Source organism: Mugil cephalus, chromosome 1, assembly GCF_022458985.1.
Source record: "Mugil cephalus isolate CIBA_MC_2020 chromosome 1, CIBA_Mcephalus_1.1, whole genome shotgun sequence".
Taxonomy (NCBI): Eukaryota; Metazoa; Chordata; class Actinopteri; order Mugiliformes; family Mugilidae; genus Mugil; species Mugil cephalus.
Window position 1 is genome coordinate 11,103,941 of NC_061770.1, and position 27,423 is coordinate 11,131,363.

Consider the following 27,423-nt stretch of genomic DNA (forward strand, 5'->3'; position numbering starts at 1 on the left):
GTTCAAATTACACTGGACCTGCGGTCCTGATGTTAAAGTGTCTTGGTGCACGGACTGAAATATGTGTGCAGCAGGGCTGAGCTTTGGGCTTAGTAATAGTAGTAAAAGTGACCCTTGGGGTTCCACCGGGCCCCCTGATTTCAGCACAAGAGATATATTTTCATGATATTCAGGCATCACAGCTATGAGGGCGGACTGATGAATGAATGTGTTTAAAATGTGATGTTTGTATCTCCACGTGTGCAAGTTTGCTCAGATTCTGTTTTCAAATACAGCATCTGACATTCTCAACATACAAGACAAACACCACAAAATAAAGGCATGAGCAAAGCGAGGGAGAGGAGGAGGGGTACATAATCACAGTACAGTACAGGCTGTACTTCAAAACAGATATCTCTTCATGCATTGGAACTAATGCAGTGCTAGCTGTGCAGTGTGTGCGAACAGCAGTTGAGGATCTGTCTAATGTAAATTCTATAATGAGTGTTTCCTTAACAACTTAAGGATTATATGAGGACACAGACCAAGCATATATTGCAAAGGAAGCTTTATTGCCAGTGACAGAGGGAAATATCCAAAGAGGAATTTGTTTCCATAATATTATACTGTACTTTGCTCTCGATTTAAACAGCTCAACACCAGTTTTAGACGTACCACGGCCCTTGATAGCTACAGTCCACCAGGTCTGAAGACATAACGTTTCACCTCAGCACAATAAACATGCCCAGTTATAATTTCTCAAATGTTTAATCACGACCACCGAAATACAAGGCCTAACCATGCTGCTATAACACTGGGGTACCTGCGCTTGATCTTCCCTTGTAAAATCAATGTCATGGCATATTTCCTATTAAACAGAACAACACGTCCATAAAGCCTCAGGCATGGCTTGCACAAGGATACGCTCACAGATACAATGGCACTTTATATAACTTAGAAAAGAACTGCACACAGAGCTTGCTGGACACACTTTATACTATAGTAACGGACAAGTTGTTGGAAAACGGTACAGATTTCTTTTTACAGTTGATTTGGTTGCTTTTTAGCTGTTTCACCATTTAGGGTATTAGATATATGAAATGGCCTCCACAAAAGCCAGTGGACAACAACCAGTAATTTGGACAATTGTGTGTAAAAAATAAATAAATAAATAAAATAAATAAGAAATTGCTTTGAAATGTTTTAAAACGATTCAATGTGTGGATGAATATAGCTTTTAGAACCAACTCAATGGAAGATCTGATTTTAAACTAAATACATTATTGAATTAAAGGAAACGCGATTAATATTGCACTTTCTTTCAAATCACAGGTATCTTAGTGGTGGCAGTAACACAAGACACACTACGACTACAACAGTAGTCCACACTAAACCTTGGAGCACTTGCATTGTTGTCATGGCAACACCTCCATGAGAGTGCGAGAGCCACAGGGGGTGGGGGGGATTTTATGTCTGGCATTTCGTAGCAGATCACACATTACACAGCGTTTCATAATCAGAGATGTCTGCTTGCACACAACTGAAAACAAAAGGACAACGACGATTTGAATACAGCAGCAGCTCACCGGTGTGTGATTTACAACAGGCACGTTGAAGTCATCTTGGAGCACTGCTGTCTGATGAAATTACACACTCCAAGTGACAAACTGCAGGCTGAACAGTCTCCTCACCGGTATTTACATTGTGTGGTAACTTGAGTGCAACGACTGATTGAAAGTAAATATATTCTTTGGTTTAAAATTATACAAATATATTGAAGTTGTGCGCGCAGACCCCCTGCACAGCAACCTATGTGATATACTCTTTAATAAATCTAATTTTAATTCTTCCTACTCTTAAATTGCTCTAAATAATCTCTTTTCTGATGACACTGTGACATTGTGGATGGAAAAATGCACTTAAAAAAAAGGCAAAATGTGTGTACTGTATGTGTACGCTGTAACTTATATATATATGCATCTCTTCTGACAGATTCACAATGCATGAATCACAAGGAACGAAGCTTAAATACAGACAGCGATGTAACAGCGGTGTTACATGAACATCCCACTTGATCGGACATTTATAACTGACTTGCACCTGCCTTTGTATCAATCATGCAAAAGAAAAATAAATATCTATTAGTGTAAGTACGAAAATAATCACCACTACAGTCATACACACCCACTTACTGTATACATATTGAGATATACACAAACTTCAAACTGTACGATTGTCCACAGTTTGAACAATATTTAAAGATACACAACAAAAGAAAAGGAAAAAAAAAAAAAAAACAGGGATCGGGGGCAAATAAAATATTCATAGCTGGGTCAAACAGGTTGCACAGAGCAGCACTGGACTCAGTGTAGGCACGGTCCGCTTTTTACATCATCAACAACAGCCCCAAAGAAAAAACCACAGCTACTGAAACATAGGTGACCTATACAAGCACACAAATCAACAGGTCAACGAGTAGACAGTACATTTTGACACTGCATAGAGTTAAAAAAACACAGTCCAGGCCAGCACTCAGCTGTACCAAGCTCACATCACCAACATCTGATTCTAGTGATCAGCATCCACACTCAGCGTCTGCGTTTGTGTTCGGCTAAGGTACTCTATCATTATCTAGACTCTGAGAATTCCCCTCTACTCCTGCGTTTACTCAGTTGGCCTGGACTGGTTTTGGACCCACTGCAACGCCATTACAGTCGAGAATGTACTGCAGACAACCTTGAGGTGGACGACCAGCACCATTCTTAGTGGGTTCACCAGTAATCTCTCCCTTCTGGCCAGCTCCCTAAAAAGAAACAAAAAAAATATCATCAACATGCGTCAAATCAGTCTCGAATCAATAAGCAATGATTAAGCAATCTAAGGCCATTATTATTACATTAGCAATGACAGTAAACTGACACAAGCTAATTTTAATCTCTGTGTATTGCTATACCTGTGTGGGCTGTATGGTGGTGGGTCTCTGTGGAGCATTAGCTTCCTTTTCTGCAGACTCGTTCATTTTTGCCAGCACCATGTCAGTGATGAGCTGCCGATCCTCGGCCTGGTGTTCACCTACCAGGGGCATGGACGAACCCGCCACCTGTGTCACATAAAAGTTGTTTATATCAGAGAAATTGTATAAGTAAAGCTTGTCTTAAAGTTACAGCATGGACCCCTTCACGTGGGGGGTGGGGCTTAACTGGATGCACAACATTTCACTATAGGTTGTAAATGGCGGTTATCATATTTCAATGAAACTTCTGCTTGGACACCCCTGAAACGTTTTGAAAATATTGCATTACCTAGCGGTTAGCATTACTATTAACATGTAACAAGAACCCCCTGAATAAGCATTAACTTTAGCATTAACAATTTAGTCTCCAGACTGAAACTGTGTGTGTGCGTTGTTGATTGTCTCACTCCAATCCTTTCTTTTAATCGCCAAACCAAAGTTGTCTGGTATGTGATAAAACTTCAATTTAGTGTTTTTGGTTTTGGCACCAAAAAATACAGCAAGACGACATTTTCGTGTTTTGCCTCCAGCTAACATCATGACACAGTGATTGTAGGCCATGAAGGGGTCTACTGTGCAGAACTATTACATACATTGAGCCCCTTGTCAATAGCAAGTGACATTTCCACACTGGATCAGCGGTCACCAGTCACGCTGAAGAAGGCAGTGAAACTGTAGCTACAGACTAGACAAATACTAGAACGACGGAGGCTATAGTGGAGAATATAGAATTACAAATGTATCTATGGGTCTATTAATTCACCATCTCTGATGCTTAGAAAAAAATTAAATGGGACATAGGAAGCATCCAACACAATCCAAAACCTTTCTGATGCTCCAGATTAAAGTTTTAGGGGAAAATGTTCAGAGGAAGGGCAAAAGTGCAAACAAGAAAGCATTCAGTGGAGAAGACGCTTTTCCTTGTTCGAAAGGAGAGAATGGATTGTACAGTGTAGGTATATGCATCTAAGGTATTTGCATAATGGCTCTCATTGCCAGAAATAAGAAACGCGTTCTGCGCTTTTATACAAAATCTGTCACATTCATTTTGACTGATATCCTGAAGAAATATAGTATGTATGCATTATATTATCCATTTGACTGGTGTAGCTTTCAGATCTCCAAGACTCCTACCTCTGTGATGTAATCCTTGCCATCTTTCCCGTGAATTGCTTTAACTGCACAGATATCCAGACCCCCGAAAATCTCGGAGCAGGTGTCCACCCACAGCTTGTACCTAAACAGAAAATCAACACATGACTCAGAGCCAGTGGCAGCACAATGAGACACCACCATCTGATTATCACTTGTCTCCACTGCAGCAGCAGAACATGTTATTATACTGCACAGTAAACAGGTCAGCACATGCAAGAGCGTATTATTAAAGGCTGAGTACATCTGTTATTGAAAAATGAATCTCTGTGTTTCTATATGGTTTCTATATATATATAACTCCCACCTATCGGTCATGGCCACTTGTTCGAGCATAGCTGAGCCTGTGTTGGTCTTCCAGTTACCAGATATAGACGTTCTCCTGATGACAAAAACAAGTTCAGTTTTGCTGCTTGTTTAATTATTAGATTTACGTTAATGGTGTATTTCCACGTACATGTAGGCTTTGTAGTCATTGCCAATCTTCTGGATCCTGATGTCATACTTGGAGTCAATGAGAGGCTCTGTGGTGGTGTAGGTCTGGGTGAGAGCCACGACACTGGCTATGTCCTGGAACTTACTGTGGTTTTCTACCTTCACCTAAGCACATAAGCGCAAACGTGTCAGGCTGAAAAGAGCAAATTACAGGAAGGAAACAAAATTATAAATCACTACATATTACTTGAGACAGGAAACAGCTCTGTACCTTTCCAATACCGGAGTGGGCATGGCCAATCTTCACAACAACAGGAAATGATGGCATGCTTACCTAAAGTGAGAAAATATAGTTTGTGTTATTGCCTTGCATCCTCACAAGCTCACTCATTTTTTTGTTTGTTTGTTGTTTACGCAGTAAAAGTGGGGTGGTGGTGCATTTCTCACCATCTCCTTGTAGTTTGGGTAAAAGGTTTGCTCAATCAAGGGAAATTTGTCAGCACCCAACTTCCTGTAGGTGTTAATGAGTTGGGCAAACTGCACACACAAGAAGGAAAATCATTCACACGTCATTTGTAAAGATCAAATTCCAGTGAGCTAATCGATTAAATACAATCCCCAAACCCAGTAAAGATCATTATTATTGTTGTTGTTCCAGTGAATGCCTCATTGTTCTACTGCCAAGTGCTTACCACCCACGGCTTGTCGCACAGGTTGTAGATGGACTCGAGGGAGTTGATGCTCGGGACACCGCCATACTGCAGGCCGATGATCATGTTGCGAAAATCTTCATTCTGGGTCATGCTGAAGGCATGCTGACGGATGAGGACAAAGTCCGGCTTGAATGACCTGGAAAGCAAAATTACAGCTATTACAGTGACAAAAACAAGCCAGGAGAGTGACAGATTCCAGTCGATAAATCAGGGAGTGAGTGATGTGGGTACATGCATCGTGACACGTGGGTCTCACCTGACGACCTTGGTACCATTTCTGAGAACCTGCATGTTGACGTTGCAGGTTCCATTGGCATGAGCCACAACGTTGATCTCACTGAATTCAGCCTGAGAATTTAAAAAATACATGAGGACAGAGTGCTTAAAACTCTCTACTCTGGTTTACATAAGTACTTGAAATGGATATGACCGCCTGGATGAAATTTACCTGTTCCACTTTGATGTCATAATCCCCAAGTATTTTCTTTCCCCGGAATAATTTGGCCCTGCGTAAAAAGAATTCATTAATTAATACAAAAGCAGAATAAATGACTGAGCCACAGAACATCCTAAAAAAAAAAAAATGTAAATTCACAGTTGATTTAACAATCAACTAGCAAGAATTAGCAGCCTTAAAAAATGAATTATTGTTGAATATAAACCTCTGTTGAATGCATGAATAATACAGAACAAATGTTTCCATTTGAGCTCCTCCAACTGCTGATACACAGCATTTCTCACACCTTTTCCTCTCAGTCTGGTGCTAAAACATTGCCACACTTTGAAAAACTAAATACGTTTAAGTCTTGGACAGAAAAATGCAGCGGAGCATTCGTGGGTTTAATACAAGACAATGTAGCTATGTTAAATTCCTACTGAAATTTTTCAGAAAATGATTCAGCACTTTCAAAAAAACAAACAAAAAAAAGACAGCATAGACTTGACTACAAATGACACACGCGGCTCCTCCACCTCCACCTGAAGAGTATCCCGTCCCAATGGATTTAAGATTAAGACGGATCACTGACCCAAAACCACACAGGGACGGAAACTGCAGGAGCATTGGGATGACTGTCAGAGTTTCGATTACTTTGGCTTTCTTTCCTGTGTGCAGTGGCTGACAACATAAGTTTTGAAAGCAGAAACTGTTGTAGTAAATCAATATTAAAGGGCGCTCATTAGAGAGCCCTTTCCTTCTGTTTCCTCAAGTTGCTGTGGAGAACTATACTGCTCCACATTTCAAACTAACTGTCATTTACTGCAACAGTTTTATATTATGATAGCTTCATCCGGATCACATTTATAGAAACTTAATATTCCAGTATTGCTGTATAAATATATTTTGCCAAAACATGGTGTGAACTTCTCTCTTGCTCCTAGTTTGTGCCATTCTCCCGTCACACGCCCTGCGTCTTAAATGAAGAGGCAGAGCTGAATAATTCATTCACAATCTAATTAGAGCACGGGGGGGATCTGTGTGGCTGTGCAGGAAAACAAGAATTAAAATATGAATAACCTACTCTGCACTTTCATGAATGCTCTTTTCCAGTACGCAAATATAATACACCAAGACGGCAAGACCTCTCATTTCATTTTGCATCATGCGATTGATCCGTGCTTTTATCACTCTGCGGAGGACAGCTCAGTTCTGCATAGAGAGTATAAGTCACGCGTTGAAAGAGGACAGGACCTTTCAGCGCGCTGCATTAATATGCATCAGTAGTTTATAGTCACCTCACAGCAACCAGCTCCTCCGGTTAAAACCAGTGCAAATTCCGTGTTAAGTTGAGCTTTCATCCAAAATCCCGGGCATGCTAATGCTTTTGCCCTTGACTACTAGCCTTTAGCCTGGCTGCGCTGTTACAAGGATCGTAGGTGTTTACTCGGATCATTAATTTGTAAGAATCAACAGGAGCACTATTGACTTAAAGATGAGAAACCAAATTAAAAAAAAATCCTCTTTGAACTAATAAGTCAGTACAATGACAAATTAAGGAATTTCTCTGATGCCAGCAGGCTGCACAGTCAAAGTCTTTCCAAATTACATATTACTGGGATGATTCAGCCGAGAGCTTGGTAAGCGGGAGTCCTTGTTGAATTTTAATGTCTCATCGCTTTGGCTGCACAACATTAATTCCCGCACGTGAGTAATAGTTGAACACGACTAAGTTCACAGTGCAGAGGATCTTTTCCTGACGTCTGCTCAAACAGTGGATTTTTGTGAATCAGAACATTTGGGTATCTCGTTAAAAGGTGTCCCTGTCTTTCTACTTTAAATCGAGCTACATTGTGGAGAGGATAAGGAAGCAGTGTATCTCAGCCTACATTAGTCTGATAAAGACGGCAGAACGCCATCTGCTCGGCCTGTCAGAAAGAGTAATTTATAGCACAGTGTTCCTGGAACAAAATAAACCTCTGTGGATGATTGGCAGCCTCATCTAGGAAGTAAAACGCTGGCTGAATGACAGACCGTCCCTGAATCGTCTGTGAATCTAGCAATCAGACATAACATTATAACCACATTCCTAATATTGTGTAGGTCTCTCTTATGCTTCCAAAGCTGTGACTCATCAGAGAATGGACATTGGCCTTCTGAATGGGGGTCTCTGAATCCTATGGGTTGAAGGGAGGGGCCTCTGTGGATCATCCTACAGATACTTGATCAGTTTGAGATCTAGTGAATTTGGAGGCCAGGACAACACCTTGTGCTGTTTTTCATGTTTTCTGAGTTGTTCCTAAAGCACTTTTGTGTGTTTGTCTGTGTCAGGCTGCATCCTGCTGGAGATGGCTGCTGCCATCAAGGAGTGTCATTGCTATGGGGGTGGAGGTGTCTGGTCTGGTCTAGGTGGGTGGTACATGTCTAAGTAACATCCACATGAATGCCAAATGTTTCCCAGCAGAACATTGTATTGTCATCAGATATTATTATTTAGTTATCTCTGTATTCTGCTTCACACAACTTGTTATATAACAAAGTCCCCGTGCATCCACACCAATATCTTAAAATTTTCTTTAGTCTTCTTTTTAGTCTTTTTTTCTTTTTAATCATGGAAACATTTAACTTATGTAAAGGTACATCCCACACACTAAAACATTTATTATTATCGGATGAATTGCCAAACAAACTCCCACTCTGCTTTTCAAAAAAGATAAAGTACTTCACTGGGACAATCATAATTTCTAATCCACACAAATCCATAAAAACTATTACTGGAGGATATATAACGCGACTATTAATCATTAGATTTTTTTGTAATTTGATCCATTAAGCAGATTGCGATGAGCATTTCGCCAGGTGCAATTAGTTTGAAAAGCTTTCCAGATTTTGCTCCTGGTGGCTCGGGTCTCATCAATCTGGCTCTTATTAGAGGCAGTAGGCAGAGACGAGTTCAGACACTGTCTGTCACGTAGTGAGATAGAGCTCATAAACAATACCTCCGAATCAACAATATTAGAGAGAAAAGTAGGTACTCACCGAAACCCGCATGAAAATAAAGAGGCATTTCATCTTTTTATATCTTGCCAACGTCTATATTGTCTTGTCACTGTGAGTGCCAAGTGCAATAAATCACAAATAACTTCACACCCGCCAATACCTGCTTCCAAATCCTTTTCAGTCCGTGTTTCACAGCCCAAACAGTCACCGTTTCAAACGATAACACTATATAAGTCGTACACCAGAGGCAGACCAACACTACACTTTGTAAACCAAATCTGATTTGCACTGCCATAGTGACTTACAACCAGTGGGTGAGAGGCCTCATAAAAGCAACCAGACGAAACCAAACGTAGTGAGCAAACATGTGTGACCTCCCTCTCAGTGAATTTGAGCAGCCATAAAAAATAGATGCGGCACTCAGACAGAGGAAGTCCTTTCAATGAGATAATCCTGAGGCACAATGCACAATGTGGACACAAGAAACAAGACTGCAGAGGTTACGAACGCTGCAAACTATTACACCACCGAATATATTGCAATTTTTTTATCAAATCCATTGGAATTCATATCACATCTTGTAAAAAGAAAGCAGGACATCTTCTTCCTGCCAGTTCAACCTGCTTCGCCATTATTTGTTAGAATGACCTTTGAAAAGTGACATGGTTTTAGTTTAATGTATGAAAAAGTCTTTCTCTGCCATATCTGTGGAGCAGCTTCACCGTATTTGGTACATCAGACCATAATTCTTATTCTTCAACAAGCAACTTCCTTTCCACCGGCTACCATCCATCTCGCTGATGAGAGTGTGATCTTATTAACAACGATCAGGGTTTCTGTTGGATAAATGGCCAGCCCTGCGTGCATAAACACACAGGAACGGACGGTGGCCATTTTGCCAAGGCCTCTACGTGGTACACAACACAGACGACATATTGATGTTGTGACATGCACGAATTCCACTTTATACCCTGCATGACCAAATGGCAGACCTGTCAGCTATTTGCCGTCTGGTTGTTACACAAACACGATTGAGGATAATCAGTTCATATAAAACCATACACTAAAAAAGAGATTTGTTCATTTGATTTTGTTAAAATCACAGTCCCGGCCCGATCTTTTCTTGTCTAATGCTACAAGTAGAGGATGCTTGAATCTTCAGGTGGCGTCTACTAATGTCTATGAAAACTACAAAGGATCCGATGGCTCTGGGATGCACGTTACTGATGCCAGCTGTGCAAATAAATGTTCATGTTTAGGAGATAGCATTACCACATTCTACTATTAACCAGGCTGAGTCTCTATATAAAATAGTTCCTTCTGAATCCAACCCAGCCCTAGAGAGCGTTTTTAGTTTTCATGGCAGTAGACTGACAAAGATGCTTGTTTTAAGCTACCTATGAGTAACATCCCCCAGGACATTGACTGGCAGTTTACCGGCTTAAATGCCTTAAGGTAGGCTCTTAACACTAATGGCACGATGGCCATTTCCTCTCAGCAGGCCTGAGGAGCATATCTATGGAGATGATGTTATAAATTTTCCCTTCTCTCTTGTATTATTGATCAGAACGGGGTGAATCCCAATGCACCATGGGTTGCAGTTTCTTACATTAGTTTGTGTCTATGTCAGTGCAAGGCATGCCATGTGATCTGCAGTCAGTGAGCATGGGGAAACCCCATTGATGGAGGGAAGCACTGCAGTATTTAGACAGTTTCTAATTTTGCACAACTGGTAGAACAGCTATTTCTGAAAACAGAAAAGGGCAGAGGTTACACTATGGACAATTCTGTAATTTAAATATATATACATATACATCCAGGTGCATTAGAAAATCAAATACATTGGAAAAGCATTAACTGCAACAAAGAAAGGACAGAAGAACATAAAATCCCTCCACCATGGTGTTTTGTCTTTACTGCTGAGAATCAATGGACCATATTTCCAAGTACTGGCTGCCTCTATTGTGACACTTGCGTGCTGTACCATCAAACCACAGCAGCAGTGCTCATTCATATCTGCAGGGTGCTGGATACAGATGGTCTTTCAGTGGTGCTTTAACCATTACCTAACGGCTACATGCGAAGGAATCGTGAGGTGAAAATCAACATTAAGGATTGTGCAAAAAAAAAAAAAAAAAAGGAAGAAGAAGAATAACAACAATTCAAATAAAGGACTCAAGGTGATCTATTTAAGGCTTAACAGAGCAAAATGTTGCCTTACCACTCCTGCTGTGGCTCATCAATGACCAGGAGAATCTTAAACTTCTTTGGTGTCGTGACTTGGGTCTGCTCCACTAACCCTGCTGAGGCAGCTGTCTGCTTAACAACGTTGGTGATGGAACTAAAGAAACCCGCTCCTGTCGACTGGGATTGCTGAGGTTTCCGCTCTGGAGCGGGGGAAGTGGCCGGAGGAGGTGTTGGTCCAGATGTAGGAGACTTGGCAGGTGAGGTGGAAGCAGGTGGAGGAGGCTGAGCAGGGTCAGGCCTCTGAAGGTCCGTCATGTAGCCATTGGGCAGGTTGGAGATGAACGTGCTGTCCGAGAGACGCCGACGCAGATAATTCATGGCTGCGGCTGGCAGAGAGCAGAAGAGTCAACAAGCACGGGGGGTGGAATCAGATTCTGCAGAGGAGTCCCTGTTCTCAGTGTCCAACTGATAATGGCTGAGCTTTCAGTGCAAACTCCCAGCGACTGTATTCCCTCCCAGTTTGGCGGAGCATCCTCAAAGCTCCCCCTCAGTGGCAGTGACGCTACACTCTCCCGCAGCCAATCCCCTTAGTCCGTGCTCTCCTCCAGCATTGCAAATGATGCTCCGCCCGTGCCTCCCCTTCTTCCCCTCGTCCTCTACTCTCCTCTCTCTCTCCCTGGCATGCCTGACTTCTCTACCCCTCCCCCATTTTCTACTGCCTCAGAGGCGTCATCCTTTTTTTGAACCACAGCATGGAAAATAGAGGGGTTTCCAGTGGAAGTGCAAGAGGGTATGCTCAGTGCTGCATCACAATAACCCTACTCCTGTTACTCTTGTTCACAAGGTTTCTCCACCCTCTAGCCATAGACAGCAGTGGTGCTTGTGTAAAATGCAGCCCTGACATCTAAAATGGCTGGTAGGACTAGTGGGCGATATTGAATGAGAGGAAAATGTCAGCAGCAGTCCCTCGAGACACAAATGCACGCAATAAACCCCCTCTCTTAATTGTTCTGTTTCAATCAGTATAACTATTGATGTTACTTCTTAAAATCTCCTCCAAGACTCATTAAATCTCACAGTTGTATTAGACCTAACTGATCAACACTTATCTATCATAGGCACAGTTCATTACGTGCCATTATCAGACCCATTTCCTGATGCGCTAGTAAAATCTAAATGCATAAAAACACAGATTTTAATATTTCTCCATACTAAAGTGTTTGGTACTTAGCATTCATTTTACTGAAAAAAAAAATAATTTTAATAACAACACTACTAATTAAACTAACTGCATGACCGAGTTAAGAACTGCCACTGCCGCTCTTACCTGTATGAATTGGTCTGTAAAAAAGGAAGCAAAGCTGTTTGATGAAAGTTACCTCCAAAGCAGAAAAGGGTCAGAAAACAGATCAATAAACCAATAACTTGTGAGGCAGAGAGAGGTGAAGGGGTGACGCATTTTTTTTACTGAAACAAAATGATCCGTGTCCCTGAGAATGTTTTTTTTTTCTGCCAAACAACAACAAAGCTAATTACACTAGTTGTCTGTGGACGATTAAGAAGCGATTCTGTGCTCACAGGTACAGACAGACCCCCTTCATTGCTATATTTTTATGATGGGTGGTTAGATAACATGCTGCAAACATAATACTAAGCTGCTTGCACAAAAAGACTGCAACCTATAGTGCATGCGTCTACACTGCAAATTACACATAAGGACACATGTGGTGTGGACTGGTAGATATTTAAATCTATGGTCAATGTTTTGGGACATTTCCTAGATATATGGAATTGACATATAATAACGTGATGATGATGAACATTTCTGTCTTTCAGATGTCCAGCTACCTTTTAATCGTGGTAATACTTCTAATCCTAAACTTAATGCTGCACACAACTGAAGATGGAGCTTCTATTTCTAGGATATTAATAGAATTTAAAATGAAATAAATAATTGAACCAGTTGTAATAATAATTGTCCTAGTGGAGCAACCCCAGCTCTAACTGTAGATTATACTTTTGACACTGCTAATTGCAATTGTACTATTACACAGCTGGCCTAACCTTTCGCTACCAAGTTTGTTGCATAACTGCAACTGAGGATAGTTTTCCAAAACAATGATCTGATGGTGTTTGCTGTACAGAATATAAATCCCAACAGGGAGTTGAGGCATATTGTTAAAGGTCATGTGCAGTCTCTCTTGTACTCTTTACAATCTGCAAAACAATGTGTTACTTGCGAAAGCGGGTTGCAAAAGTTAATGACTGAAAATCCATAAAAGCCTGACAGTCTATAACCTGAATGCCATTTGGATATACTGCATTGACTGTATGTGCTGATATACTCATTGGATGTTATCCATGTGTGCTGTGGTGACACCCACTGGTAGGAGTGGTGTAGTGATGCACACAGTATGCTATGGTGCAATAAGATTTAGACCTAGATTTGCTTTGTTGTCATTCCACAAACACAGCACTAAAACATTTCGTTACCTCGGCTCACGGTGGAGTAGACACATAATCGATCTACAATGTACATATTCACAGAATATAAATGCTGGAATGACTTACAAAGAAGTTTAAAAGAAGTTAAAATTACAAAGAATTATCGAGGAATAATGATGGTTCATAAATATCTGTGTTACATAGCAACGCGTACTCTGGTGTAAAATAACTTGTCGGCAGTATTTTATTTAGTTTGCAGTGCTGTGCTGCGTAACTAAATTCACAGTAAACATTACAGCTTATATGAATTTACATGTACTGACGTGAGTTTAGTGTTTTTATAGGTGGTAACTTGAAGTCTTCCACTAGGTCTGTCCACTAGGGTCGCTCAGCTCTCTTTTGTTCGAGGACTGCCACTGTGGGAAAGTGCGTGAAGGCAGCGCAGAGACGAGCTGATCTGATCATGGTGTTGTGGCTGTGAACCTAATTTTGTCGATGAAGTAAGTAAAGCCGACTAATAACGTTACGCCGTTCCTAATTAAGTTTGTTAGACATAAACCATTTAGCGTGAGCCGCCGTCGCCGTCGTCACCCGCGTAGCTCAACTATTTTGCGGGTTGAATCCTGAACATTTGAGCCGAACTAACTACGAAGTTAGCGACGTGGCTAACGTTGCTTTGCGCTATGCACAAAGTAGCTAAAGTACGCCGAACGACGTCTTGACTCGAATATCTAACATGATAACCGTGAGAACTGGTGCCAGATGTGTAAGCTGAGTTGATTATCGTGTTATTATTCTCATTTTAGACGGCACGTCTAACTTTGTTGACGTTGAATGCTGGCTGGGTAAACTAGCCTAACATCGTAGCGGTTAGCTCGGTTAGCTCGTGTGAGTCCGGACGTTTATTGTTAACAAGCTAGCCGCAGACATAAACCGATGATCGCTGATTCTCATTAAATGGCCCCAAATGTAAGCAGTGTTTGCAACCCAGTTCCTTGATCTGATTCGCCGTGTTTGTTTTCCCCCTTTTTCTTTAGGCTGCAAGACAGTTCGTTGTCTTCAGTGGTGTAGCTGGCTAACGTCCATGTTAGCAACCAGCCTGTTGGTGTAAATGCTTTTCACTAGAATGGACCTGTTGAACCCTCAGTTCCTGGACAAGATGAACAATAACATTGGGAGACTGCACTACGAAGGTTGGTTCACAGTTGTTTTTGTCTTTCTTTGTGTGTGTTTGTCTTTAAATTTGCAACCTGTAACTTATTTGTGAAACTGACACGTTGTTGTTTCCCTGATTTTAATACCTGTTTCACCTGTTTTGGTCGCATCACCCGTTTACGTATGGCTGGATTCACGTAAACAACTTCTTCTGCGTCAGTTTTGATAGAAAATCAATGCGTTGTCATCTGGTGCTACTTCAAAAAAAAATATGTTTTACTTTTTTAGCGAAGACTGAATACGTGTGGGGATTAAAAATGTCATTTTAAAAAAACAAGCGGAAGTGCAAATGTCAGCATTAGTTGTCTTCAGTGCACAATTGGACCCATTTATATAGCGTGTGAAAAGCTGCACTGTCTCAACAATATATTTAAAAATGGCGTTATTAATTCACTGTGGCCTTTTTGAGTCAGCACAATCAAACTTCATTTCAGCGTTTAACACATTTCAGTACTAATGGGTAGCCCATGTATGACATTATTTACAGAAATGTAAATAAAACTTATACAAAACTACTGTGTATGTGATTTGTTTTATATACACAATTACTTTGGGGGTTTTAGGTTAGTTTAGCACATTGCTGAATCGACTTTCTTGATCAAGGTTGCTTTCAGAAATCTATTAGTTATGTCTAAATGTAGTCCTCAGCTTTCTGTATTTAGCATGACAGCAGGGTAATACCCAGGATCTCTTGTATTTGCCGTTTCCCTGATTATAAGGTAAACAGGACTTCCAGTCACCTGGCACATCTCGCTCTCGTCTCTCGTTTCAAGAGTTTATATCAGAATTTATTAGTTTGTAGAAAAAATGCAGAAAGTTCTTGGAATGTTTGAAAAGCATTTAGTCTATTTATTACATTTTCTTTCTTTGTGTTGTTGTTGCCTTTAAGACATGATGTAAAATTTCATTTTAATTGGTCAGTTTCCTTCCACAAATTGTCCTATTGTAGCTGTGAATTTGTCCAAGTTCCATTATCTGAAGTGTTTACAAAACACTTGATCGTTATCATCATTAGGACTTAGTGTTGTAGGGACAACATAATTCGTTAAAAACTACTTGTTAAAAGGAAATGATGCAGTTAAATACAGATTAAACCACCCCCGGTTTAGTATGCTTGGTGTGAAGTTATGTGCTGGTAAATACATTTAATCTATATTTTGATCATTTGTACCCACAGATGAGTCCAGGATGCCCTCCCTGTCCACTGCCATGCCCAACATAACTGGGCCTCCTCCACACTGCCCGAACAAGCGGAAGTACGGCGAAGAACAAATGGAGGACCGAATCAACTGTGATGATGACCACATGACCAAAATGAGCAGATTGTTTGCCACTCAGCTGTAAGTGCCTTACTAAAGTATTAACTACTCTCCCGTGCCAGTCTTGGCATTCTCGCTGCCTTGATTGTCGACATTCATGGGTAAAACAAATGTATTCTAAATGAATTCATCTTTGTTCACGTGACATGCGCCGACACAGTTTTCTTAATGATTTTCTGTAATTAAATAAAACGATGGAGCTTCTGTTATACAAGAACTGAAAATGAATGCATTGCATTCAATTCCAGGATGAGTCTAACCATTCAGTCTGAAATGGTGCTGATTAAAAAAAAAAAAAAAAATTAAAGCATGAGCTTTCCCCTAACCATAGTGGATTTTAAAAGTTATCAACAGAAAATCATATATTATCTAATATTTGTTAAAAAAAACAAAACAAAAACACAACCATGTTTTATACTGCAAGCTTTGATGTGTACAAATATTAAATGGCTGAATTATGAATAGTCCATAAGTAGGTGAAGCTTCTGTTGGTATGAGTTTAATTTTTACTCTTTGTATCAAAGGGCCCGTCCCTCTGCTGGAGACAACCGCAATGAGCACTGGAGCCACAGCCCTGGCCCTGTGGAGCACATTACTTCCTCCTCCAATGGGCTCCATGGGAACCACCTGTATTCTTCCATGTCTGGCTTCGCTGTAGACCAGCCTCTGGCTCTGACCAAAAGCAGCCACAACATTGGAGTTGGCGTAATAGCAAAGTCTAGCAGAGGGACTGTGGAGCGGCAGCAGGTACGTCACCTGGTAATACTTAGAGAGTATCTGATTTCATTGTTCACAATTACAGCGCTGTGATATTAAAGGATGAATGTTAGAAAGTTTGTGAGGAAAAAATAGTGTCATTTGGATCAGTTAAAGCCCGGTTCATCCGTAGCTCATCTGCACAGCTGAGGGGTATCTGCTTGATTTAACTTTCATAAAAATCAGCACTAATTCTTGTATCGTTTCTACTTGATGGCCAAATATGTAACTGTGCGTCTCATGCGCTACAAAAGCACAATGGTGCGCCTTGTTGATGTTTCTTATCTCCCGCACCACGGTACTGTGTTCCCCATCCATGGTTCTATTTCTGTTTAGCGGCTGCACACATTTATCCTTTTTTACCCCTTCTTCTTCTTCTTCTTCTTCTTCTTCTAGTCTTTCAGTAACAAGTTCATGTGACAGACTTTGAGTTTGGTGTTCTCTGGCAAAAACATTATAAAATACAGTTATTGGCACGGGGAAAAATTAAGCAACCTAGAGAGCAGGAACATTGTTGTTGATATTGCCAAATGAGCCATGATTTAAATTCAATTTTATATGATTTCACACTTTACAAGTAAAAATCCAGCACTTTAACAGATATGACTGTGTATCCTGTGTTTAATCACCGGTCTGGTCGTCAGACTTATATTCACACATCGGGTTCGGACCTGGAAATAAATGCAGGTAGCGAGTTAAGTACAGTAGTTAACTTTGCGGGTGGAGGCATTTGGAGGTTTGCATAACTGAGAGCAGAGAAGTTCTTCTTCACTGCTGGAGGCATTTTAACGGCACAGATGAGCATCCACTCCCCCGTTACTGGAGAACAAGCAGCCAAAAAAAGATTTACCTGTAATTCTGGTCAGTAAACTTCTCCTTCATGTCATAGTTTTCTCACATTAAAACCTCCTCATCTCAAAAAAATTTCCTTAATCTTACTTTCCTTGGATGTTTCTTTCACTACACCGAGTAATGGAGATGGTTACCTTCACACTCTTCTGCAGTGTTTTCAGTACCTACATAAAATGCGTTCGAGGCTGGAATCTCTGTATTTACTTGTAGCATTTAAGAAGTTGCGCCGTTTTCAGTTTTTTGGACAAATCTAGATTATTATTATAGTTGCTATTTATGCATAAGGAGATCCATTAGGAGTGTACCAACAACCTATGTATCACTTGGTCAGCTGTACCTTTTCCTCTTGCAGAATCGTCCCTCAGTTATTACCTGTGCCCCTGCGAGTAACCGCAATTGTAATCTCTCACACTGCCACAAGAATGGCTGCACTCCCAGCCCACCCATTGATCAGAGAAAGACCAATGGTAAGCCTTTTAAATCGCACAGTTTCTATTTTATTAAATCACATGCATGGTGAAATATTGCATGTTTGCTGAAAACAAAACAGAAAAGTCCTTTTTAATGTAGTTCTGCCAGGATTCATTGATATTTATGTCTGTCTCTCTTTTATGTCTTTTATGTAAATATCTTTAATACATTTTACCTGGAGCTTTTTTAAACTCCAATACTGATGCTAATATTTGTTATTTGGGACCAACAGTAATAAAAAAATATGTTTTATTGTTTCTTATATGTGACATCTAAAGGCATTTTTAAAGACTATGTATTGCCAAGAGAATATTCCCAAAGCTGTTTTCCTTTATTGACTACATTAAATTCACATGTACCAGTAATAATGCGATTTATTTTCTGTGTCTTTCCTTCGCACATAATGTTATTTTAGCTAACGCAGTATGCGATCCTGTGATTGAGGAGCACTTCCGCCGCAGCCTCGGAAAGAACTACAAAGAAGCGGAGGCGGTGTCTGACTCGGTGTCCATCACGGGTTCAGTGGACGACCACTTTGCCAAGGCGCTGGGAGATACCTGGCACCACATCAAGGCCCGGGGCGGCGATCCTCAAAGCCCAGAGGCTGATCCTTGAATCAGAGGGGAGTGAGCGTTGCAATCACTTCCCGAGTATGCGCATATGAGAGTGGAGATTGCCCACCGTCTTTCCTTGCCAAGAATCAACTTCCCTTAGCCAAGAACAGCGTTAGATGTATGGTGCTCCCATAGGCTGTTCACACGTGGACCTCTAGTTTGACTTCCCATTAGAACACCCGGCGCAGATTTGTAATCTCAAATTGTCCCTGTCACAGAGGTCGAACTTCGTATTGCATAGATGACTTGATGATTTTAGTCGCTGAAACAATGAACAATCATATATTAAATTTTGCAGAGATAATGAGATCAACAAAGTGTTCACTTGCCTCGATAGCCAAAGAAATTTCCTGCCTTTTCCACCAATATATATATATAAAGCATATATATAAGCCATAGACCTAGTCTTTTATTGTAATTCTAAAATCACACTGCTTTTGAAACAATATTACTTGAAAAGGACAGCCAGGTCTCATTTGCACTATTACGTGTCTGAGCGTTTAGGTAGCAGGTTTCCCGTTTCATTTGATACTAAAGCGTTCCGCAATGCATTTAGTGTTTTGAGGTTGTGATAATGCAAGTAAGGCTCTGGCCCCCCCTCCCTCCCCTCCCCCCGCTTTCTGAAGACACTAGATTATTGTTGCGATGGTGAACTGGACGTATCCACTGTTGAATAAATAGTTTTAGTTTCCTGTCTTTACACTCACTGTGGCTGATTACGTAGCAAACTAATATCAATCCTAGAAGAAATCTCGAACTAGAAAGCATGTTTCAAATAGCTGGTTTCTATTACAAACCTTATTCTATACGATATATTTACTCAGAATTTATTTTTTATCTAACATTGTAGAAACACTCACTGCTGGTACAGTTGTACTCAATATATTTTTTTGTATCCGGTTTTCATTACTATATGTAGGTGTATATCTTGGCAACCATCTACAAAAATCACAGCCTCTGGCAAGGTTGTCTCAGTGCAGTTCAGTAGGCTGCATCACTTGTGTTATTCTGTGGAGCTGGACGCTGTAGCTTTACACATGACTGAATACAGCTAAATCAGATCTGTAGCACTGTTTTTTTTTTTTTCCTTTTTTTCCTTTAAGCAGTGGCCTTATTTATTCTCCGCATAATCAAGATTCATGTTGACTTTTGGCAAAACGTAGTGACAGAAGGCGTTTCCTTTCCTACAAAATTAAAACTAAGAGTTTGATGCACATGTAATACGGTTGTTTTTAATTAACGAGTAGGCATCGACATTCCACCGCTGCTGCCTGACACCTCCAGTCACTTCAGTTGTTTAGCCTGTTACAAGTATGTTTGTCTTTTTTTTTTTTTTTTTTTTTCAAATCAAGGTGTGAGCTGCAAAAATGTTCTTAATTATGGAGAAAGGGTTAAAGTGACTCATTTTATTTTAGTGCAGTTGAGTTTTGTGTAAATTAAAATTTCCCCTCTTTTGAAATTCTCTTATAATAGCCTAACCCATTTGTGAACACTGATTATGGTATTGTAAAGTTGTTTTTGTTGTGTCAGTTAACTGCCTGTGAAAACATTTGCATTTGTATTCTGCAGTTTTGAAATTGTTACACTATCCTGTCTTTATATTTTATTTTACTCATAAGACTATCATTGCGCCGTGCGGAATGATCATAGATATTTTATTTCTACTCTGGGTAATGTACTCATCTGTAGCATGGATGTTAGTTACCTTCTAATCATGCATCTACTTTCTAAAAGTTTATTGTTTTCCCACAGTTTTCGAGATGATTAATAAGTGCAGGAACACGACAGTCTTTGGATCAAAGTCTCTCTTGGCTCAGTGTCAGAGAGACTAATGTAACAGTTTAGAGGGGTTTTTGTTTTGTTTTCTAGCTTTCCGTGTGTACCATACTAGAAATTAGGGATTATAATGGGATCTTCTTGTTTGACACAAGTGGAGTTTTCAGTTATTTGTTTGGGGTATTAGGACATTGTTATTTAATATCTATATTTAGACTACCTGTATCTCAAGACTGTTTGCAGAAAGTACCTTCTCTAGGTGTCATCCACATAGAAAAAAAAAATGAAACGTTTGTTCACCGTTGACCTTATTTCTCTGGAAGAAAATACCACTTTTTGTACTTAACATTTCTTCCAAATAAACATATAATGCCAACATTATTCATTTTCATGTCATCATTTTAAAAACGACTTCACTAAAACTGACCATCTCTTCGGCTCTCAAAAAACATTACCTCCGTGCTGTAATGACCAAAGAAAAACATGCTAGAAAAAGAAAAATCTGATCTTGACCTGTCGATTTGTTGCTCTTCTAAGCAACTGACTTACGTTCTGCTGCTTTTTAAAATGGGGCAACTATTGAAACTACAAAGTTGTAGGTTCAAACAAAAGCTTCTGTGTGTGAGGGTGAAGGTAATCACTGGTGTCAGTGACACGGATGGATTCATAAAATATTTTTCAATTGTATTTTGTTTTAAGTAGTTTGGTGGTTTTGCTGGTCATCAACGTGCAATAATCACAATAATAAGGTGTGTGTGTGTGTGTATGTAGTGGCCGATGTGTGGCCTGAATTTAGGAATAAAAGCTGAGGACGGGACCTTTAGACACTTCTGGGTAAATTTGTTCTGCCGCGGTATCAGACATGTTTATTACTGCCACACTGACATTGTAAACACTTGAGCCAATGAGAAGGAGGTGGATTCACTGATTAGAGTACTCTCTCTCTTTTTTTTCATGTAATCAGGCGTCATTGCTCACTCTCTACCTTGATTGGACACTTGCTACAAAATTAGGTGATTTATCAAAGAAAACTGAAGCACAGGGGAGCAAGGACTGGATGGAAGTCTCTTAACAGTAGATCTACACGGTACTGTAACTGCTGTTATGTTTACATGAATATAACAGTTTATTTGTGTGTGGGGTTATGTTCCATATTCACATTTGTGCTTTGAGGTGCTTTTTGTGTTGGAGTCTCGATGCAGGATTTTCGATGTAAACTGCCACTAAGATCTGGATGAGCAAGCAAAGTTCAAACTGCACGTCACAAAGCCAGAACTACAGCCTGTTTGTGACCGACACGAGATCGGTGATCCACTAGAGTGTTGATGCACAAGATTTGATAAACTGTATGCGGACGACTCATCAACAGACATCCATACTCATGAAAAATATCAATGCTTGGAGCACGCAAACAACATTTGGTTAAGAATGAAGCTTTTAGTCCACGATCATCAAACGTGTTAAGATGAGCAGTATTTGATTTAAAAAAGAAAGGGAACATTCTGGCTACACAGCGAGGTGGAAATATCAAGCTCTAGATTAAAGCAGCAGTCCTATAAAACATTTAGCAGGTAAAGTACATCTCCATTTGATTTCACCAAATTTCAAAAAGAGAAGAGATTTCTACAATTATCCAAAGCTTACATTTAAATTCACAACAAACTACAAATTCATCACTCCAAGGTATTAGGGACACTCACTATGATCTGTAAAATAGCCTTAAACATCTCAGAATTTAAAGTGATTTGTGAGAAAAGACTGAGCGACGTATCCCAAATGAAGACTTGGAGCTGCCTGAAATAAGTGTCTATCAGCTGTGACACGTGCCAACGCTGGGGCTTCTAATTACTGGGTTATCAGCAACAGTTAATATATGTGATTTTTCCATGTTAACATTGTGTTAGCATCTTAAAAAAAATGTTTTAAAAGTTAGTTTGAGACAGAAAACGTAATAAAACTTCGAACGCTTTGTTGAAACTACTGAAATATTTACAGTATAACAGTGAGTTAGTCCCTGTTGTCTCACCATCCCTGTGCTTAGGTCTCTGCCTCGCTTGCCATTATTAATCGAAACCTCCTGCGATTCGCAGATTTAGTTTTCCAGTGGAACATTAAAAACCCCGTTGACACGGTGGTCTCGTAGCAGCTGTATATTTAATATCTTTCTATTTCTACCTAATGACTGCGCGGGCAATAAATTCTAAGTTGTCTTGTTCTCGACAAGCAGCTGACGTCTTCCCCCAGACATTGCAGTTGCGCTCTGCCAGCCATAGATGATGTTTGTTGGATTTGGTGTCATGGTTACAAAAGACTGGATAATTGCTGCTGGAAAAATCCATTACTTTTAAAGTTAGGAATGGGGAAATTATTCTCGACGACGACTCTGCGGTGAAGGTTGTTTGATGCAGTTGACCCAGAAAGCAATTTAGACTCAACCTTGTGCTGCTGGGGGAAATGGGACGATGTGACTGATAGTTGTGGTTGGATCAGGGAGTAGCTGAGCAGCCAGCAGATGGCAGCGTTGAACTACTCCACGGCACACACATTTTCTTCAGTCCCTTGAGATCAAACAAAGAGCGTCATCGTCCTGGGAAGATTGATATGGATGCAGCATTTCTTTAGTGTGTCTGTCAGTAATGGGAAATTGTACTTTGCATGTGAAACGGGTGTACGACTAACAGCGCGTTGCTTTTATGCTGAGAGCAGAATGCACTGTAGACGTAACCCAGGGTGGCTTCAGATCCCAGACTCCTCCTGCTTTCAAGGATCTCCTATGAAATGTCACTGTAGATGCGTTTATGTATTGGAAACATTGTGGTGGATTAGCATAGTTAAATTTTTTTGCTCTATAAATAGAATCCTTAAATGCTGAATGAAAATGTAAATGAGTATACCTCCACTTCAATTTGGTAAATTAGTTTTTTTTTCTTTCTTTTTTTTTTATTGTTGTTGCTCTCACCCCTCAGGCTCAGATCTGCTCAAAAAGCCCCTCCAACAGACCACTGCCTCCACAAGATTAGACCCAGCCATTCACCAACCGCACAATGCCCCGCGCCATGCCTTCCAAGGAAGCCTGCTCTTGTGGGATTACGGAGCGAAGATCCACATTTTCCTGCTCGCGTTAAGCCAATCGCAGAGGCGCGCGCAGGAAATATCAGGCCGCGTCGGTGGTCGACGGGAAAACTAGTGCCTAAATCAAGATGACACATCAGGGTCACGCCAAATTTGGCTTGGCCTCTTCAATGTGTGAAGGCCACAAGGAGCATGACATCTGTGCTTGCAATGGAGGACTGGTCTCTCAGTCGCTGCCTCGCGTTATTGCTGTAACACGATGAACTCCGCTGCTTTCAGGCGCAGTCAAGACGTGCATATGTCCTCTCCATCTTGATGTCCCGCTTACGTAAAAGGAAGGAACCAATGAGAGCGGCTTGACATGGTGCGCTCTGGACACGGTGTGGAGTAATAATTAATTCAATTGGATAAATGCATGATTTTACTACAGGCTAAATAGGGAGAGTGGCCCTTGCAGTGTCACACATGTTGGCTCACATATTGAGAGCATGTTGGCGTGCACGAAACGGCCGACAGAGATCTCATTCATCCCTAATTCCGAATTTGCTGCGCCTGAATAGAATCCAAAGCTCGCACCCCTATCTAAAGCATCCCCGACTGCACCACGTCTGGGGAATTTGCATGATTGCCTGTAGATTATTTGAACATCATCTATTCCCCCTCCTCTCCTTTTTTTTTTTTTTTTTCTTATTTCTGTGGCTCTCTGCTGTGAGGATGCACACACATCCTTGGGCAAAAGAATCTAAAATAGATCATACGAGCAACTGGAGTAGATGCACAGGCACAGGAAGCAGCTCACGGGCAGACTTGAGTCATGCTGGCAAGATCATGCACCCTGAGCTGACAGCCCAACACACCCGATTACCAAGCACGTCATTTCTAAAACGCAGCCGCAGCCGCGCCATAGGTCGTAAACAAGAGGGGAGAACGTTGAAATCCAGTGCAGGTTTATTCATGTGTGACTCCGGAATTTGGTATGAATTAGGCGCGAGGTTGTATGTGCTCTTAGACCGACTTGACGAACGTCTCCGGCTCAGGCGGTTGTGGCTCATTCTTTGTGTCATGTGGACTGCTGGCAATGGCATAACCTTTGTAGCGGGAGGGGAAGACAACACGGTCACTCTGGATAACAGTCTTGCAATGAACAGAAACAGACCCTGTCAGGCCGTCTCAACGTCAGTTTTCAGCCGCACACCACCGCAAACACACTCCACCAATCGCTCTTTGCTTTTTCCTCACTTCCTCCCTCCGTCAGTGAAGACAGCTCCTTCTTGGTGAGGCCCTCTTGTGTGGCGTGCACGCTGCGCCGGCTTGGCAGCTTACTATTAATACATTTCTCCTTTACATCCCTCTATATGCTGTCTCAGCTCCATCTATGACCTGCTTTGCCTGGCACGTTTGGCCTGCTACATCACCGTATGGCATAGGTCTTCACCGGGGCGTCTGTGACCCCTAGGGGTCCGCGGATGTACTGCAGGGGGGTCACAAAATCTTTGGTTGATTAGACATTTCATATATATATATGTATATTAAAGAGAGCCAGAGTTCCATGTATGCATGTGTGTTTATGTCATGTATGTCTATGTTTACTGCAGTTCCATGCCACTCTACTGTTGCACATAAAAAAATATATATAATAATATATATAATATATATAATTTGAACCTATGCAATGTTTGCATAGCTTAATATTGAATGCAAAATGGTAATAATAATGTATATTTATAAATAGCACTGGGCCGAGTTTAATATAGAACACATACTGTATAGTAGGTAGGGGGTCCTTACTTAATCTGGCCAACAGATTGGGGGTCCGTGGCCTGAAAAACGTTGAAGACCCCCGCCGTATGGTGCTCGACACGGCCAGTGATTTCCCCCTGACATAGTTGGCGTAAGAATTTGTGTGCTTTTATATTTTATTGATTTGCAAATGATTGATTTAAGCGGCCATCTGCTGCGCAAGAGCTCGACTGTGCTGCTGCCGTTTTGTTGTTCCTTCAAGATAATGAATTGCTTCCAATTGGGGCACACAAATGATGGGCTAATAATATTTCTCGTTAGCTAGAGACTGTATTTTTCCTAGAAGATCGCGACCCCATATAATTATTCAAATTTCCCCTCTTCACAGCAGGCAGAAAGCATGTGTACTGAGACAATGGGTTTTGGGCCCTGGACAGCAGATAGATGCTTGAACCGTCACTAAGGGGCATTCTCATGTCTCATTATGAGGCTTGTTAGGGGCCACATTACAGCTGCGTGACTGAGCAGCCTTAATAAGGAAAGTGACCCAACACCAATATGAGCAGCCGTGCTTTTCCTCTCACGCCCATCCACTACTGTCTTCTTCCATGGCACTGATCTCTTTCCTCTTGTCTGTCTGCCCCCCATCTTTTTTTTTTTTTTTTTTTTTTTTTTTTGCCAGAGCACCCCACCAGCACCACTACCACTCCCCCCTGTGTGTTTGGCAGTCACACAGTTGGCCATGTGTGTGCTGAAGACGTTACATAATGCCCTCCTTTCACGGCACTCCAGATCAAAGAGAACAATCCAGCACAGAGAAATCGCTCCTTGACGATTTTCCTTCCCTTTCCACCATCACATTTGTTTTTTTTTTTGTTTTTTTGCTGTTGTTGTTGTTTTTTTGTTTTTTTTATCAGGTTTCAGTACCAAGGGGCTGTACAGTAGACTGCCTTATTATCTGCTTCAGCATTCCCCTTCATGTTGAAAACCAAAGAGAGCAAATGGGGGCTGGTCTGAGGTTTACTGAAAAAAAAAAAAAAAAGAAAGAAAAAAGGTTAGATCAGTCAGGGCATGGAGATGCTTCAGGCTTCAGGTAGACACATCTTACGCCTCACTATTTGATGTGCTTTCATTCAGTTACTTGCTGTGTTGCACACACACATGCAGGAAAGTCTACATCAACCCAGTGAGAGAAAAAAAAATCAAGAAAGTTACAGGCAGAGATTGATTTAAAAAAAAAAAAGAAAATTTTGCAGGAAATATTCATTTATAACAACAACACTTTATCTGCACCAGACCCCTCCCACATGCCCTCTTTTTTACATCCTGGAATAACTGATGCAATTGTGATGAAAACATTTTTGTCTGGAAGGGTTTCCGCTCAGCGTTTTGCAGAATTCTCTCCCGATGTGACAAAAATCATTAAAAAAAAAAAAAAAAAAACACACACACACACACGTGCTCGCAGCAAATCCAGGACGGAAGCAGTGCAGGAACGAAAAAGGGGGGGGGGGGGGGGAACCGTCTCTTTTTCATGCTAAAACAGAGGTCTCCATCACATGGAAGAAACGTTGACACAGAGAGGAATGCTGTCAGAGAGGCAGGGCCTGTCCGCAGCCTTGTGAGGATTGAAATAATGAGTGTCTGCTCGGGGGGAGGTGGGGGCATTTACCTCCAATGCCAAATGAGAGCCTGCACATATTACCCAAAGGCTGATATCAATGCGAAGTGCGGGAGTAGAATAGATGTTCTAAATAAGGGAGGATTGGGGAAGTTTTGTACAATAATCCCATCAGATGACATATTGGGTACATAGCATCTAGGTTACATTGAATTATATTTGATGTAGTGTCTGACTGTGTAACTGTGAACCCCAGCCAATGTAGAAGTATTTGATTCCCTCCAAACAGCTGGGATCAGCATCAGTCCTTATCTCTGTTAAACCGGAGACTGGTTCATTGGTCTGAAGGAGCAGAGCGGCCGTTTTATCGCTGACTCTCAGCCTGAAGGGAATGAGCAGGTGGAACAGGAATAAAAGCATCTTTAGGACACAGCGAATGCTTGCAGTGGTGCATAGCAGACCGCGAGTCGTGCAGCTGCGGTATCAAATGAATTGTGGGGGAATGGGAGAGGGCAAGGCTTCAGAGCGGGTTTGGCGCTCAAACTGTTATCACACCTGACAGTGTCTGGTTTGGGATCCAGTTGTGCACGCGGCATACGTAAGCGGCTGGTCATCAGTAAGGCAGAG

The 27,423-nt window shown here is 41.1% G+C and overlaps 2 protein-coding genes across 2 annotated transcripts; one reads left to right on the forward strand and one right to left on the reverse strand.

Moving 5' to 3' along the window:
• Window positions 1–530: 530 nt before the first annotated feature.
• syn2a (synapsin IIa) lies at window positions 531–11,498 on the reverse strand. Its single transcript, XM_047574391.1, has 11 exons — window positions 10,950–11,498; window positions 5,741–5,798; window positions 5,549–5,640; window positions 5,272–5,428; window positions 5,027–5,116; window positions 4,851–4,913; window positions 4,602–4,744; window positions 4,452–4,526; window positions 4,127–4,229; window positions 2,933–3,079; window positions 531–2,782 (listed from the first exon to the last, which is right to left on the reverse strand). The coding sequence occupies exons 1-11, from the start codon at window positions 11,291–11,293 to the stop codon at window positions 2,648–2,650; spliced, it is 1,407 nt and encodes a 468-aa protein (XP_047430347.1). The 5' UTR covers window positions 11,294–11,498; the 3' UTR covers window positions 531–2,647.
• A 2,221-nt stretch (window positions 11,499–13,719) lies between these two features.
• vgll4a (vestigial-like family member 4a) lies at window positions 13,720–20,744 on the forward strand. The gene is made up of 6 exons (XM_047608359.1): window positions 13,720–13,860; window positions 14,398–14,553; window positions 15,753–15,915; window positions 16,419–16,641; window positions 17,855–17,969; window positions 18,389–20,744. Exons 2-6 carry the CDS (start codon window positions 14,472–14,474, stop codon window positions 18,586–18,588), a joined length of 783 nt encoding a protein of 260 aa, XP_047464315.1. The 5' UTR covers window positions 13,720–13,860; window positions 14,398–14,471; the 3' UTR covers window positions 18,589–20,744.
• Window positions 20,745–27,423: the final 6,679 nt, after the last annotated feature.